This window comes from Toxotes jaculatrix, chromosome 2 (assembly GCF_017976425.1).
Source record: "Toxotes jaculatrix isolate fToxJac2 chromosome 2, fToxJac2.pri, whole genome shotgun sequence".
In the NCBI taxonomy this organism is placed as follows: Eukaryota; Metazoa; Chordata; class Actinopteri; family Toxotidae; genus Toxotes; species Toxotes jaculatrix.
The window spans coordinates 11,038,516-11,055,862 of NC_054395.1; the positions used below are offsets into that span (position 1 = coordinate 11,038,516).

A 17,347-nucleotide genomic window follows, 5' to 3' on the forward strand; every position below is an offset into this window, starting at 1 on the left:
AAATAACAAAAACTGTACAACAACATTAATCAAGAACCAGTGATCTGTAATGTGTATATGGAACTTGTTTCTGGAAAACATTGTGAAATATATCATGTTACTGGCAGCTGGTGTTAAACATGCAATCATGAACTCATAGAGCTATCAGAGTGTAAAAGCTGAAGCTAATTCTTCCTGTCCCCCCTCAGGGTGGTCATTCAAATGCTCCACTTGTGGGCAACTGGGCAAGCAGTGAAGGGGGAATCACAGGCACTGCACTGAACAAAGGCTGCAAATGAGCGCTGGTTTTGCATAGAGAGGTCCAGAGCACCAGGAGTGTAACTGACAGGGCCCCGTTGTTCGACCCTTGGAGGCCTCCCAAAAGAAAAGCAAACAGGGCATTTCCATTTAGCAAGCGCGCTGGCTGGGAGGCTGGAAGCACTGGTGCCAGCTACCTGGGACTTAGATAATAGATCTGCTTCACATGTATCCATGTCTCTTTTAGTTATTCACATGTTATACATGTTCCTGCCTGTCTGCATAGCAAAAAAAAAAAAAAGAACATGAATACACAATCAGGATTTAATGCATTATATAAGTGTATATCTAATGTAACTCTGAGCTCTTAATGTATATCTGCTGTTGTCGTATGCCATGTGCCTTCGCCCTGAGATTTTCTTGTTGGAGGCAAAACTCAAAGTTTTGCCTCCAAGCTAAAGCTAAGCTGAAGCTAAGCAAGCAAATACACTCAGGAAGATTCTTGGCTGTAATGCTTTGATACTAGTTTTGGCAGCATAGCCAGCGCCTTGAGGTGGAGAGGAGAGAGAGGGAGGGAGAGAAAGACGGAGGAAGAGAGCGATACAGTAAGTCATTTGACAGGCACAGAACCAGCGGGTATCAGCATCACAGATCCTCTCAGTGTGAAATTCTATGACTGTCACCAGCACAGGAGAGATGAGAGATGGTGGTGTGGATGATGGAGAAGCAGAGAAAATGACAGGGATGGAGGCTTCGGGCTTTCTTGTGGGCAATAATGTCACTGGATCACAGATGAGGCAGACAGCACTGAGTATGCGTGTGTGTGACAGTTGAGTCAGTTAGACTTTCAACAAGAGTTCCTCACAGGTCCGAACATTTGGACCGGATGTTTAACTAACCCATGGAAAAAAACTACCTGAAGGAGACCTGATCCACCAAGACCCCAGGACAGTCGGAATCAATAATATAGAATATAATTTGGACCCCACCCAACTCTAGTCCTGGCTTCCTCAGACCTCTGACAATCACTGAACAAAATGGCCAAAGTAATAACTCTAAATTTCTTTGAACTGCATTAAGAAATGTTTAACTGATCTCAGCGGCTGCAACAGGACAGATATGTCATCCACCAATGACTGATCAGGGCTGAATAATACCACCTCCTAAAGACAAATCATTTAACATAAACAAGAGCTAATTAATGAAGGGAAATAAAATGGCAATCAGTCTGGTCTTTAGTATTCTGGTTACTAGGAGTCAAGTGGACCAGTGAAGAGCTTTACTTTGGATTCCACATCTACTGTTCAACATGGTAAGAATATCATCCTCATGCACAAAGTGTCCCATTCACTATTATATCTACAGAAATGATCTTATTATATTATAAGAGTAAAGGCACTATATTGAAGAACACTGAGAACGGGGCAGCTCTGTTAAATTTGGACCCCTGTAAAAATGATCAAGACATGCTTGCAACTTACACACCTGAACCTCTATATACTGTATAAGGAGAGTCCATTTGCAGGATCAGAGATGTAGAAATGGATAAGGCAGCCACTGAAAACTGAACGCATGACAGCTGGAAAAAAGAACAAGCAGCATAATGGAGCTGATTGAGAAGTTGAAAGCAGAAAAGGTGTTCTTTTCTATCACCTGAGTGACTGGTGTGAAGAAAAAAATGAGGCATGGACGTTATTAAAAGAGGCAGTGCATGCTGTGTCCCCTGAGGTGTGCAATGTGGCTGAAGTTTAAAAAAAAAAATGTAAAAGCAGTTTGATGGTGGTTTGATATAAAAGTTTGTCATAAGCACAAAACACAGAGAGAATAAAAAAAGGAAAACGAACAGGTGGAGGACAGGGAAAAGCTGATCTATCAGCCAAAGATGAGAGGACTGCAGCAATTACTGCAGAAACAGCCCAATTATGTGGAATCCCTCCAAGGAATGAGGGTGACAGTGATGCGATTCTTATCCGCCGACGACTGTCACAGAGCAGTAATTCTCATTTTTCAAAAATCTCCATCTGAAGCCATTTTAGACTACAGACAAATTTAAACGTCTACTGAAGCGATTCAGAAATGACCAACCTTTTATTTTCATTGAAGACGCCTGGCCTACGTGTAAACCACTGAACTTCAATACTTTTCTGGTACCAACAGAAATGCCTCCATGGCACCAAGGACTAAGACATTTTATACATATTGTATACAGGGTGTTATTAGATTTGCATGTATGCAACAGTAGGAATTAAAAACAGTCACTGTTGAAAAAGTGTGACACAAAGAGGTTGGCAATATATACTTTTCAAAATCACGAAAACTTTTCCAGAGTTTTAAAGCTCATTTCTTTTCTTTTTTCTTTTCTTTTATGTTTGCCATCTGTAATGCATAAAAACTCCTAACATTATGTCTGTGGTTTCCAGGTGCATGGCCAAATGTTTAGCAAACAGCACAAAATTCCTCTCTAACCACCACTGATGCTGACTGAATAAAGGCTAGTCGGAAGTCAGTCTTGCTAAGCTGGCTCTATGTCAACCATCTCGCAGCTCTGGATCTATGATGAGTATCATGGCAGACCATGTTGCTGCACGAAGTAGCATCCATTACACGTCAGTACCACACAGTACTGTGCATTTATTTTACATTTTGAGTCATCTGCTCTCATTTTCTCTCCCAAAACCCAGTCTTAATCATAAGCCACTCAATGCCTTTGTCTCTTGCATGAATTTAGGTCCTGTCAATGTCAAGTCAAGCAGCAATGTTGAAAACAAATCAAGGTCAAGCAGGAAAAAAATTGTCTTTTCAGACACTGATCAGTGGAGAGCTTAAATTGTGGAGGAAAACAAACAATGGACAAGAAGAAGTGAACTACCACTCAGTTCATTTGCTTGATTGGTGACAGAGATATGTGAGAAATTGGGTATTTGAATCCAAATGGTACTCGTCTGAAGACACACTGTTATTACCTGAAAGAAACAGAGAGAATACAGAATACAGACATGGACAAAGACGGCTAATGGTTCTAAACTGACTTGGAGATAAGGACGAAGTTGAAAAGTGACTAAGGTCCTGAAAGCAGGAGGGAAAGTTGAATTTCACCCGTGACTCCAGTTTCCATAATACAAGCCTGCACATAATGACAACCTGTCAATCAGCACAACTCCCATAACTTTTTGCCCGAATCCCCATTCCTCATTTTAGCTGCGCAGCCTCTGGTGTACGCTGCCTCGTCCCTGACTCCAACGAAATCCAAACATTCTGCATTCTACAACATCCCCAGGTTTGCCAACAACAGATCTCAGTGCTTGCTGTGTAAAGTCTTAGTTTGTCACCCAGGTTTCGGTCTCCTGACATTTTGTAAATTCTGTCTGAAATGCCTCACAGACAAACTGCAGGCACTGACTGTGAATGCTCGAGATGCATCACAATACGGGAGAAATGCAGTAAATACACAATGAAAGACTTGGAGGAACACTGCCAGACTTCAGATTCAAAAAGGTAAAGTTGGACTTGACATGTCAAAGCCTGGAACAACAAAGCGCAAGACAGAGAATATTTTTCTCTCTCTCTGTCTCTGTGTCTCTATTTTCCTTTCTACCCCACACACAGGCAGTGCAGACCCCAGGGAGAGCTGATAGCAGAATTACAGGGATGGTCTCACTGTGTGTGCGTGCATGTGTGTGTGTGTGTGTGTGTGTGTGTATACATTTACTTGTATGGTTGCGCAGACAAATTTTTGAAGGGACATTTTGGTTGCTTGGGAGTTAAGACTTGGTTTTAGGGTTCAGGTTAGAATTAGGTTTAAGGTTATGGTAAGGGGCTGGGCAATGAGTGTCCTCACAACTAATGCAAGACAAGTATGTGTTTGAGTGTGTGTGTGTGTGAGGAAACGATGGAGTGACGGAAAGAGAAATGAGATATGGAGGGATGGAGGAAGAAGAGTCAAGTAAGAATCGAGTCAATACACACTACACATGGCAGAAATAAGTCTCACACACACGTAACACCTCCTCGAGGCTCTCATCTCTCCCTACTGTCACCTCGGCAGTAGCTCTTGTGGCCCTCGAATTCCCCCGATCTCACACACACATGCGCGCGCACACACACATCTACAGTATATAGCTGTGTATTACGAGGTGTACTGCTCCAGTGTGTAAAGCTGTTAAGCAGCAGCTGCTCCGCTAGATGTTTGGTCCCCTTGGAGCTGAAATATTGATCAGTTCTCAGGCAAGGCAGTGCAGTCTGCGCCCCCACTGTCCCCATGTATAATTGAAGTGTATATCTCTTAGTGTGGTATGCCAGTTGGGAGAAGGAATTAAGCACTGAGGTAAGCTGAAGGCCTGTCTGCGCTGCCATAGCAGCTCCTTTGTCCATCAATCATATGGCCTTTCACACAGGCAGGTTTCATAGGCTTGCTACATTCACTGTAGGAAGTGCCGTGCCTTGTAAAAGAAAATAGAGAATGTAAGACAGAACATAACAAGGCTCGACATAGTTTCATGTTTTACTGCTGGCCAGTTGTCCAAGGACTTGGCATTTCCAAGGAGAGGATGCTAGACTCCTTTGGGCCATTTTGGTCCAGTAAGGTTTTAATACAGAGCAAAATTGTCTTACTCTATATTTTTCCTATTGTCAACCAATCACATGAAAAGACCAAAAGCAACCTTCCCTTAGTCCATTCGTGTATACTCTGACCTCACTACACTGTCTGTAGCACTCAGCTACAAGAACATGTATTCATTCTGAAGAAGTAAATCTTTAAAAAGAGGTCACAGAAAACAGAAGTAATAGATGAGGGACTGACTCAAAAAGAAATACAGCGCCCATGTTCAAGGTAATGAAAGACCGTGTGACGCAGTGTAACAGTGTTTCTTAAAAGTTTTTGGCCAACAATGGAGGTCTGTGGCAATAAGGTACATCAGGCTTTGAATACTGACCCAAAACTTGTTTGCAGAACATTCATTGTCAACAATGAGAACAATTTCCAGCCTTATCCTTTTAGTCTGACATTGACAATAAAACTATTTTTTCCTATTTCCTGTTCTTCATATGAAACCTACCAATACATTTGCCTCAGTGGTGTTGATGTTTACAATTTCCTGTAAACATGTACTGAAAAATAAGAAATGAATGAGAAATAGCATATTATATATACACCACATACAGTTTCACAAACAAACCATGAATGCACGTCTTCAAGAAATGCTGAAAGAGGCTGAATGCTGAATGGAGTGGAGGCTTCCAAAGACTGAATAGACTATCTGTACAGCCAATCACACAAGTATGAAACTGCTACAGCAAATACACCTGTTTATGATACACACACCGTGAGCCCCATAACGAACCTGACAGGGGCAGAGTCAGAGTGATGAGAGAGATGTGTGTCCTGATTCATATTAGCATCACCTGCTTTTTCACACCCAGCTCATGAAAGAGTTTTTAAACATTCTGCTTTAAATTTGTTAGTTTGCAGACAGACATAGTTAGAGTCTTTCTCCAAACATTTCCAAACTAAATATGATGCATAAAACTCAAAATCAAACTGAGCACATACACGGTGAGGCAATGCAGACTGCTTTCAATCATCTCTATGGTGCATGTGTATGTGTTTATGCCATGCCACCAACTGGACAATACTTCTAAATAATCTACACTATGCACTTCTTCAAACAGAAGGAAGTAACAGCAAAGTACCATGAAAGAAAAACACATCACTCTTTTGAAGCCTTCCACACATGAGGGACAGGCCTAATCAGCCCTTTTATCAAACCAAGCAGTTGTATAAATCAATACCAACAGGCTGAAGAGCCCATTGGCTACAAAGTGTAAGTCACACATACAAAATAAAAGGTGATAATTGCACCATTAGAGCAAACACAACCCACACAGTTACACATTCGTTTAGCTGTCCTATTAAAGGTTGGTTTAATAAAATAGTAATGCCCTGGCAAATTGATTGAAACCACCTGCTTAAAAGAAAAACAAGTAGTGTGTCATGTTGTTTTTCTACATGATTGCGATAATGGCCTCGTATACACTTTCGGCCATGTTAGCGGGCTGGCTCTAGGGATGACAGCTGCGCTCTATCAGTGTGTCAGTCTGACAAGCGGGCAGTCCGCCACTTTAGTCCAAACTAAAATAAATCAGATTAGATGGATTACTGTGACTTTTTTTTTTACTTCCTAAAGGATGACTCCTAATGACTTTGGTGATCCCCTAACGTTTTCTTCAGTGCCACCACGGGGCTCACATTTGCAGTTTTAAGTGAATTATCTTGACAGTTATTGGATGGATAGCCCTTAAATTTGGTAAAGACTTTCATATCGCCCTCAGGATGAATTGTCGTCATGCTGGTGATCCTCTGATCATCTAGCAACATCCTCAGGTGAAAGTTTCAATATGTCCAGTCCTTCTGTGGTGGTAACAACAAAGTTTACAGTTGCAATCATGGAGGAGAAACTAGTGGCGGCTGTTGCTGGACACCCAGAGCCATAAGACTTTACCAAAGCAACCAACCGAGGACTGACAGCAGATAGTTAAACTGTCCCTGGCTCATCCTAAAATAGGCCTTGAACTGACCATCACCCAGACGAAGCTCCTACACGAGCAGGCTGCTACACTCTGTGACTTTTCCTCTGTCTGAGGGTCTCATGTACCCACGCAGCTTTTTTCCTCCGTGTCTAGCATATTATTAAATGTAAATACAAAGCATATTAGCATAGATCTAGATACGATCTTCAGATCAGATTTGTGAAATTACTTCACAACAAAATCGTGGCAAAGCTAAGGACAGGTGATTCTGTGGTTGACAATTAAAAAAAAAAAAAAGCATTGCACTGGTCTTGTTTTAAATTCTAGGCTTCAACAAAATGGCAGTGTGGAGCGCATCACGTTTTGCGCTCTGTCTGCTTGGGGCCTGAGAGAGTCATTATTCTCACAACCACAACAGGTCAGTTGTCAGGAAAAATGTAAATGTAAATGTAAAATGTAGACAGAATAAAGATTGAGTGATTTTACCATCTCTGTAATCCACGACAGTCAGTGGGCAGCCTATCCTGATTGACTGCACACTGTGCTAACGGGTTCACGAAAGCAGGGCCATCAGTCCCATTTTCTTATATTCAAACACCACACGTTGTGCATAGTCGCATCCCCACTCAGCATCTCTACTGTCTCTTCTACTGCAAGACGCCATGAAACGTCAAACCCCCTCAGTTGTTTTTCTTCTGCCTCAACTACCATAAGAGCTGATGTTGAATAACAAATATCAAGTGGACCTTGAGTCTGGATTGTTTCTCAAAGTACTATTTCCAATTTCAAGAATGGCCGGCGACGCTAAAAGGCTCTGCACACCCTCACAGGTGCAGAGAAACTAAAGAGCAATGTCAACCAGTTCACACCGACACTGGTCTGAAAATAGGTCTGATCAGGCAAAGTGAAAAATTCTGTGTGGGAGGACAAACCATGGGTGTGCAGGGAACTTATTACAAAAACTGTACATCTTCCTAATATGATTTGTTTAATGGGAATGCTGTCACTTTTTTCCTAGTGTTGAATACTTAATTATTTCTGGTGGCAATAAGGATGGACACAGAGGACTTAATTAGTACCCGTTCTTGATTTGTCAGAACATTGCTTCAGCGAAGTCAGTGAATGCCATTCATTCATTCATTTAGCAGAAGGCTTTTTCAGATTGTCTACTATTAAATTAATTTTTCCCTCCATGCAGTCATCTGCTAATAATATAGGACTAAAATGTGTGTCATGGTTCCTGGTAACAGCACAGGCAGGGAGGATCCAGACACACAAACAGGCTGATGCTGTGAAGTTGCCTTAACAGGTGAAAAACAGGCTAACAGGCAGACGGGTGGACACCCAGATCGGAGGCATATAGGAAGACACACTGGAACATACACAGACAATCTGACAAGGAGCCTGTGGTAAAGGCAACTTTAAATACTGGATGGAGTAACGAGGAAATGGGAACAGGTGTGTGAGTGGGCAGGGAAGTTCAGGTGATTGAAAATGGCAAACGGGTGAGCAGGTAGATGTGAAAGCAGGAAGAAAGCCCCGGGACATCTGATGGGTGGATGGAGAATAGCAGGTCTGAGGCGATGAAGGGCAAAAGCTAGCCTGGGAAAAGTGAACAGGGGCAGGAGACAGGGGCCGAGGGCCGCTGAGGAGGGAACTCTACCACTGTAGTTATAAAGTATGGGTTAAACTGTGTGGGCTAAAAAAAAACAAAAAAACAAATGCTAAGCATGCATTGTGTTTTTTATACAAAGAGTAACTGTTCATTACTTTCAGAACATGTCTCTCTTATATTTACAGAATTATGAACAAGGCTTTATAAGGACTATTGAATATAAAAAGTGATAAAAAAGTGTTCAAGAAAATCTAAACAACACCTATGTTTATTAGACAGTGAGGAGGCAGAGCTAACAGCCTCTAGGTGTGGAACTGTTTGTTAGTAATATCTTTCAGCTTATTCTGACATGGTGACTTTAAAATCCTTTTCAACTTTAGGGTGTTTTTGCTCTGTTTTCACTCCCTTTATTTACACTGCTTTGGTGTTGTCATTACATGTCTTTACTAGGCATGATTCATTGGCATGTCATCAGCACTATACTATGTAGCCCCAAGACTGATAACTTTCAACTACATTTTTGGTCACAGGGCCTAATTATTATTTTTTTGTAAATAGGAACTTTTTTTTTGCTTGTATGTCCACAGAATATCTGAATAAAAATGTATGCTCTCTGACGTAGTTGCCATGTAAGGAACATGAAGCTCTGCTGTCAGTAATCTCCAGGGCAATGAGAGGAGCAGCAACATTTCCACCCCAGCTGAACTAAAGGTTTCAGGCTGAATCCGTGTGCTCTTTCCATCACAAATGGTTTCAAGGATTTAGCCCTGAACACCTACATACTCACCAACAGGGAAGAACAAAGTGTATATTCTAACTGTTTGTTCTTTTCTCATGGAGTGAAATAAAGACTTGACATGAGAGTTAGGTAATCTCACCTTTTCCCTAAACACTGGAGAAAAGGGCAGAGCTTCCTCCTATGTGACAGCTGAATGGACACGCTTGAATAGATGTGAATCATGTGTGCAATCATACGTGGTTGACTGCAAAACACTGTATATGGCACACAACAACAACAATCACAACAACAATGCAACACAACAAATATCCCAGACTCTGAAGACAAGCCTTTCTTCAGCTGAACCAGCCTTTCTGGAGTGTGTGTCTCCTTTACAGAGCGAGACAGAAACGGGAGAGGTGGAGGCTTTAACAGTAGCTTCGTTACAGCGCTGACAGCTTAAATTTGGCAACCTATTCTGCGCTTTAAGGAGAAACTCTGTGCTCCACAGGATGTGACTGCTGCCATTCATTACTCTGATCCCAAGTTTGAGCCATATGGGATTCTTCACTTTGAAACCAGTGAGCTCTTTAGAGAACAACTATTCAAGAAACAAAAGCAGAGGAATTGCATGACTGATGTTCAAATGTTTTCCCATTGGTGAAACACTGTCTTCTTCTGCTTTTTAGTGCTTTGAAGTCATGTAATAAAGCTGTGTGTGTGTGTGTGTGTGTGCACGCATGTATGTTGGTGTGTACGGTGATGAGTGGTATTTTTTTAATCACATTGTGCAGACATAAGATATAGTCATCCACTCTGCAGAGGTCCTTTAATTAATGGTTAAAGGTTTAGCGTAAGGGTTAGCTTTAAACAGGGATAAGATAAGGACAGAAAAAAATAAAAAATATTTATGTGGGTATTTTACTCCCACTTTATTTTGTGCAGTACTACCTATGTCACACCAAACAGCATTTGGAGACCTAGAAAAACAGAGGTTGCACGGACAGGAACAAAATTTGGCCTTTCCTCTAAAGCCCAGCTGTCGGCCTGATAATGTTGCACATTTGAGAAGAAACCACTGGCTCCCTGTGAAGGCAGGGAGTTCAAATGGAGTGATCATAGTGAGAGACAATGCAAAAAGATGCACATTTCTCTCTGCTTCCTCCAGTCTCTCGGCTCCTCCATCTGCGCTGTCGGTAGCACAACATTGCCCTCTACTGCCAACAGCTGTCACTACATGAGACTGCATCTAACAAGGAGGGTTACCTTCTATAACATATTTTAACAACTGTCAAACAATCCAAGTCATGATGTGAGGAAATGAGCAACCGATGAGAAATTATAAGTGTAACATGGGTGATTTAAGATATAAAGGACTTTGCACCAGGGTAAAAAAATGGCATTAGTCAACAGGCTGTAGACTCACTTTGCTTTATAGAGGTTTACATACAAAAAGGCCCATGACATGACCAAAAGACCTTGTTTAAACCAGTCAGAGGGAATATACAATCACCTAAAATTCCCTTGGTGCATCCAAACAAACAGGCAACTAAAGGTCTACATTTTCAGTGTGAATAGTGTCACCATACTGGTATACTTGCTGCATCCCATACGGAAAAGCAGCCTTCAAAAGATCCGAAAACCACTGAAGCATTGACAAACACGTCAAACTGTCCTCAAAAGTGTGCTCCACTTTCAAAATAAAAGCTCGGAGAGTCAGACTTTGACAACTCATAAACAACCCGTAAAGCGTCAGACACAAAAAGCCACAGACATCGTCATTGTCAAGACATCTTGCCTCTGCAAGGGAAGAAAGAAATGCAGAGACAAAGCAAGAAAATAGATTTAGTAAGAGCTCTCTCTTCCTCTCTTTAATCACTGCACATCTTTGCTTTTCACCTGATATTAAAACCAATCCATCACTGCTGAATAGGGGGAGGTGCGGGGCTTGCAATTTTCACTGCACTCCTGTAACTCAGGAGAGGATTCCCCCCCTCTGACATTATTTGGATATCAAACAGCAATTTGCCACTCATAAACACCAGCAAAACGCGAGAGCATCGGGCCAAATCCAATAAAAAAGCTGGTGCAGCTCTTGCGGCATGACACGGAGAGGGCCAGGCCCACTTTATCATCCTGATAGGATATGATGTGGTTTATATTATTACCCTGGATGGATAATGGGATTTGGATGCTTATTGGGATACCAAGTGGGTTTGCATACAGGCTATGACTATAACGGTGGATCAAAGTAAGGCAATACACTGCGAGAGGCTGTTCGATCAAAAGAATCAAAAGAACATGAAGCAGAGGAAAGGGGAGAAAACAGATGGTGATAGAACTGGAAATCAGAATGTGCCATAGCTGTGACTCATTGGTGTCGCTGTAAAAAGACTTATGCAACACTCTGCATTTAACAGGCAGCTAGAGCTCGCAGTATTCTTTCCATTAGAAAGAGTTTCTCAAACCATCTTGTACAACAGCTCACACTGTAAGCAGATCAGGCATCTTCGACACTGGAAGCTACAGAGGAGTTCAGCAGTGCTCTGACGCGATCACAAAACAGTGGGTGAGTGGCCTCCAACCAGGATGCACAGAGACCTTCAGATGCTTGATTGAGAGAGAACACAGATATCCAGCTGCTCCCCAGATATCTGTTCAAAAATAACAGAGTGACTTGGAAGAGATGGTAAACAAGATGTCGGGAGATGAATTTTCAAGGGATAACTACCTTGAGGTGCATTTTATAGTTCACAACTGATGACCCTCTCACATAAAACTCCCCTGGCAGGCACTTGTACTGAGACTGCATCTGTCACCTGATCGATGTTAAGTCCGTGTAGTAACAGGATTGCCTCCTGAAGTGTTGAGTCTTGAGCAAACTGGTGCCAAAAACCCTGCCATCAGCAGGGCTGCCTTTCTGTTTGTTTCGATTGGATCCTGACCTCTGGCTTTTGATTACAATAGAAGGAGGTGAGGCAACAGAGCCTCAGTGAGAGGTGGCTGCCAAGCGAAGTGAATTAATGCTTACAAACAAAGGGCAGAAAAACCCTGGCTTGTTCCCTCATTTTTCCTCATCTTCAGAAAAATTAAACTCCAAGGAAGGGGTGACGCATTAATACATCCATTTATAGGTTGTGTGGATCGTTTGATTGCAACTATAGTTGACTTCTTGCCCTTAACTCCTGTTTCCCGAGGACCAAAGGAGCTCACTAGTTACTTTATATATATATATATATAGATAGATATAGATATAGATATAGATATAGACGTAGATGTAGATATAGATATAGATATAGATATATATAGAGAGAGTATATCTCAACACTGAGAGGCTTCATAGGGCAGGTTATCAAACTTCAATATTTTTTTGGTCCTGACCAAGATGTGTCCACTGCATTCTTGAAATCTGTATTAAAACCTGGTGTGGAATATCTGGTCAGACTCATAATTTTGCTACCTAAGAGACTGATCAGACAATTCCTGAATTCAATAAAAGATTACATAATAAATAAGAATAAAAGTAACATATCAGAAAGTTTTGTTTTGGTATCACTATCAAAACTCAGACACTGTATAAACTTTAAATTTTCTAAGATAAATATGACAAAAACCTGCTGCTGCACTTGGAAACTGAACTGAGGTGGTAGTCACTGTTAACCACTCTTCACATTAGTGCACATCATGAATTAAAAAAAAAGACTTTAATAGCCATAGGTTACTGGATTATAACTGGCAGCAATATCCATAGAGCCATTGTATAAAACAATGCAGACAGATACAGGCTTTGTCTCTGTTTTTAACATTTAGAATAAAACACCTCCTTACAACAATGAGTGACAAGATGTTTCTGCTCTTGCTGGTCCAACTCTGGTCTTACTTTTGGTTTTGGAATACTTCTTGTTTACCACAGGTATTGGCATGATTGTCTGAACTAATCTGATGGAATAAAAAATATAATAGAATCAAGAGTACACACCCAAAATTTGAAATTTAACAACTAAAACAAAATTAAAACTACAAGTAAAATGCATTAGAGTTCTCAAAATTCCACGGCGTTCATAACCAGCAGTGTCACACTGCATGACTTTTGCAAAAACACAAATTTTTTAAATACTCGTGTGGTGCCGTAAGTTTGCCCTGTTAGATCTCATCTCCACACATCGGATTAGAAAAGCTTTGGGCTGCACAGTGACATGTTAAGAGCAGTTTGAAGCCATCAACTTCAACTTTACCCAATGTGATAGAAACAAGTTACCAAAGACGGATGAACATGCACGACCAGAGGGTGCCTAGCCTGACAAAAGAAATCATTTCAAGCTGAACGGACACCATGAAGATAATCTGATTTATGGCATATTTCAATATCAGTGTTGTCTATTTTGTCTTTTGTATCACAAGTCCTTCATTTCTATGACGTGCTCTTTAGGTTTTCCGAAAGTAATAGGAAATTTCATCATCAAAGCCCATTTTCAAAGAGTACATTGCATAGTTTGACATCAAAAAAATTGTTTCTTTGTTCCCTTTGTGTAATAATGATTACAGAGGACAGAAGACTCAAAGAACAATGGCTGGAAAAACTAGAGAAATGGAAAAACTGCAGAAAAGAGAGACTGTACATTTGTACAAAACTCAGACCACACGTTTTCCTGGAAGTGCAGGCCAACTTCATCCACGCTGACTCATGATACAGTACATTAAATTCCAATCTCAAGTCAAACACCCAGTAAGTCTTTACTGCTGTTTGTTTGCAGGAGCTCAACCACAGCAGAAATATTACCAATTGCAAAAGAGGGTGTTAGATTACAATAAATACTACAGTAAGTACATGTAATTACAGCACATTTAGCTCCAAACCATAAAGGGCTGAGGTTCTAATGGTTGGAGTTGCCCGTTTGTCATCGTAATGTGGCCGACAAACAACGCTTTCAGCAACACAATCCTGAGCAGAGGTCTAATGCAAACAATAACATGGTGCTAAAAGTGATGAGATGAGGAAACAAAACCAAAATTATCACCGCGCCAGAGGAAGAGCTGTGCTTCAGGCTCACAACAAGCAGCTGACTCCAGAGTGATTTCTGTCACCCTAGAAAAGCAACTTTCTACATAGATGTATTTACGCCTGCAAACAGTTGCTGGTGCATTTGTCAGTTACTAAGCTGATTATATTACTAATTATGAATAATGCCTATCACAAGTTAGCCCAATGTGATGACTTCAGATAGTTTATTCTGGCTGACTAACAGTCCAAAATCAAAAGCTCATTTTAGATTGATATGAAATTGAAAAAGGCTGCAAATCCTCACTTCCATCTCCTACTTCATTGCTGTGACCAGCAAATGTTTGGTTTTTATTCTGTATAAGTGACTTATAATGATTAATCAATTATCTAAATAGTTAGCATTCAGTTTCCTGTCAAATGAAACATTATTTTAAGCCACTAACTGGTTCAGAACCAGATGCATTATCAAGAAATAGTAATTAGGAAGGGCAGTAAAGCTCCACACTGTCCGCGTATTAAAGGTTTGTTAAAGTTTCCATACAGGTTGAACGTGCTGCAGCAACAGTGGGTAATAAATATTAAAAGTTAATATAGAAAAATATAAACTACTCAAATTATGCAGTATACCCAGACTTAAATCTTGCTTCAGCAGAAAGATGTGAGGTACAACAACAAGCTTCCATGTCAGAAAAGGTGAACAGAGTTTCCTTTTTTTACCATAGAAACAAACAAAAGGAAATTGTAATAAAAATGAAAAATGTATCACACATTTCAAACTGTCATAACACCGAGATGCAAACCCTCTCAGCCTGGTTCTGAAAACCTTCAGCACAGCAGCATAAATGAAGTGATTTTTTTTTTTTATACTGAGACGGACAGATATTCCACAAGCAGTACAAAATAGGCTCACAATAAAACTGAAGAGAGTGTGACGCTGAAGAATCACTGTAAAACTTCAGTCTTGCAAAATGAACAAATTATAACATTTTGGTTGAGACGCCTGGCTGCCTGCCTCAGCGTGCTGCAGTGTAATTTAGTTTAAAGCAGAATGCGGCTGTGGCCGAAGGCTTGCGAACAACTTAGTTGCGATGTTTAAGGTGATTGATGGATGCAGTTAAGCCAAACAGTCCATTTTGAATTCGCTGGGCCTCTCACCAATAAACCAATAATGGCAGCGACAGCGAGCTGGCACAAGTGTTTGTTACTGTTCACTTGTGTGGTTGAGGAGGGAACTAATGAGTTACAACCATGAGCACATTAAAGGAGGCAGAAATACAGCTATGGAAACCATTAGATGTTAAATCCTTGTACCCAGTACATGCTGGTTGGTTGAAAATCAATCAAATCTTTTCAATCACCTCCGTTCAGTGGGAGTATGAAAACTGAGAAGGCTGAGAGAAAAATACACCAAAGTCTCCACAATATGAGACGGCCAGCATATAATGACTGTTGGCCATCCAACAACTGACAGGCGTGAACAAGACGGTTTAACCTGGTCCGAGAAATTACAGAAATGCAAAGTCAAGCACAACTTCTGCAAGTACACTGACTTTCTCAAGGTCTAATAAGCCACAGTAAGAGAAAATACCTACATGGGTGTGCAGGGCCTTTAGCGAGTCTGTTTTTTTACCATTAGCTTCCTACTATGAGCAACTGTATCCAGCATGAACATATAATTTTCTTTCAAAGTTAGAACAGTTTGGGGAAATCACAGTGGCTTAGGGGCTTAGACAAATATCATAAACTGCAACTTCTTCGACCTTTGTATCATGTTATTCCCCTCGTGTGTCAAATCTGTTTCCACATCATTGTACGGTTTTTAAATTTGCCACTGTCAGAGGTTTTTGCTGTACAATTTACACTGTGACAGCTCTCCACTTAATATACTGGAGCGTATTAGGTCATTGTGGGCAATGTTGCAAATCAGTGAGCAGGACTGCTTTATGGCTGTCAGGTTATTTTATCCATCAAGGGTTTCCATGTTAATCCTCCAGAAAATGTTGTATATTGTGTTATATATTTATATTGCAATGTAACATTACACATATCAGAGGGTGTTTATCCATACTGCCCAACCCTAATGGGGCTGTTTGCTCATGTTGACAGATCACCGTCAGCTAAATCTAACCAAAGCATACCAATACAGTCCTTATGAAGGAGATTAAGATGAGTTTGTGAGTGTTAAACTTGAAATAAATAACACCTATGGATGTTATATTTCTGAACTTTAAGTTTGTTAAACTTTGCTATTGTTGCTTTTTGGGTCACAACTATTTAAATGGTACAGAGAGATAGTTACAATTTGAAAGTTTTTTTCAGGAGCTTTAAGAACTGTTCACCATACATTAACATTTTAACCCTGTAAAATTAACTGTAAAACATTTTTTTGTATTTGTGGTGACTGCCTGAGTACTAACTGATCTTCTATTCACTGTATAGGCTGATACAAATTTATGCTATATCCATGCTTTTCTTATGAAAACAGTTCTCTGTAACAACTTCTTAATCGGTCGCTTTACATAAAAATATGCAATTATTAAACTTGCAGAGTGAGAAAACTGGAACGCTTATGACATGGGACTTTACAGATACAACGGGAAGCACAATCAGAACAGTTTGTAACTTGCTGTTTAGGCTAGAAATACCCTCAAGAACGTAGCACAGATCCAATCATCACTCCAAATATAAAGCTGTGAGTGGTGGAGCTTTTGAGTTAGTTTTAATTAAACAATGGCTATGCTAAATTAATGTAATTTATGCTTGAATAGGAACTGATTTTACTATATGATCATCAATCCGCTGCTTATAAAATCAACATAAGATGAGTTTAATATAGAGTCTACAAACCTAACACACAGTAAATTACTGCTGAGTGTCATCTGCACTCCTCTAGCCTTATTTCAGTGGGATGCCTTTCATAATAAAGCTACCTTGTTGAAGGACATCTTGTTGTTTTTCATCCTCAGCGGTGGGCTCTTCCATGTTCTTCCAAAGAAGTGCTGGTGATTTCTATCAAACAGGGTCACTCGCAGCTGGTAGGTCAAGTCTTGTTCCACCTCTGGCATCTCCTGTGACTAAAAGGTGAAGACATCCATATTAGAGAAGTCACGAGTTAACCTCAGCCCTGAAAGGTTTGATTTCAACAAGGTAAAACCTTGAAATCTTCCAATTTAATGTTGACAGCCTCCCAGCAAACGTCCAGTGAAATTCAATTCTGCTTACATGTAGTACACCAACTAACACTGTA

The 17,347-nt window shown here is 40.6% G+C and overlaps 1 protein-coding gene across 1 annotated transcript in view; it reads right to left on the minus strand.

Annotated features, from left to right (window-relative positions):
- Positions 1-17,347, minus strand: part of nphp4 (nephronophthisis 4) — a 162,026-nt gene that overhangs the window by 143,953 nt on the left and 726 nt on the right. Inside the window, exon 3 of the mRNA XM_041066153.1 lies at positions 17,031-17,174. Within this exon, the coding sequence (XP_040922087.1) occupies positions 17,031-17,174 (144 nt within the window). The remainder of the gene's footprint in view (positions 1-17,030; positions 17,175-17,347) is intronic.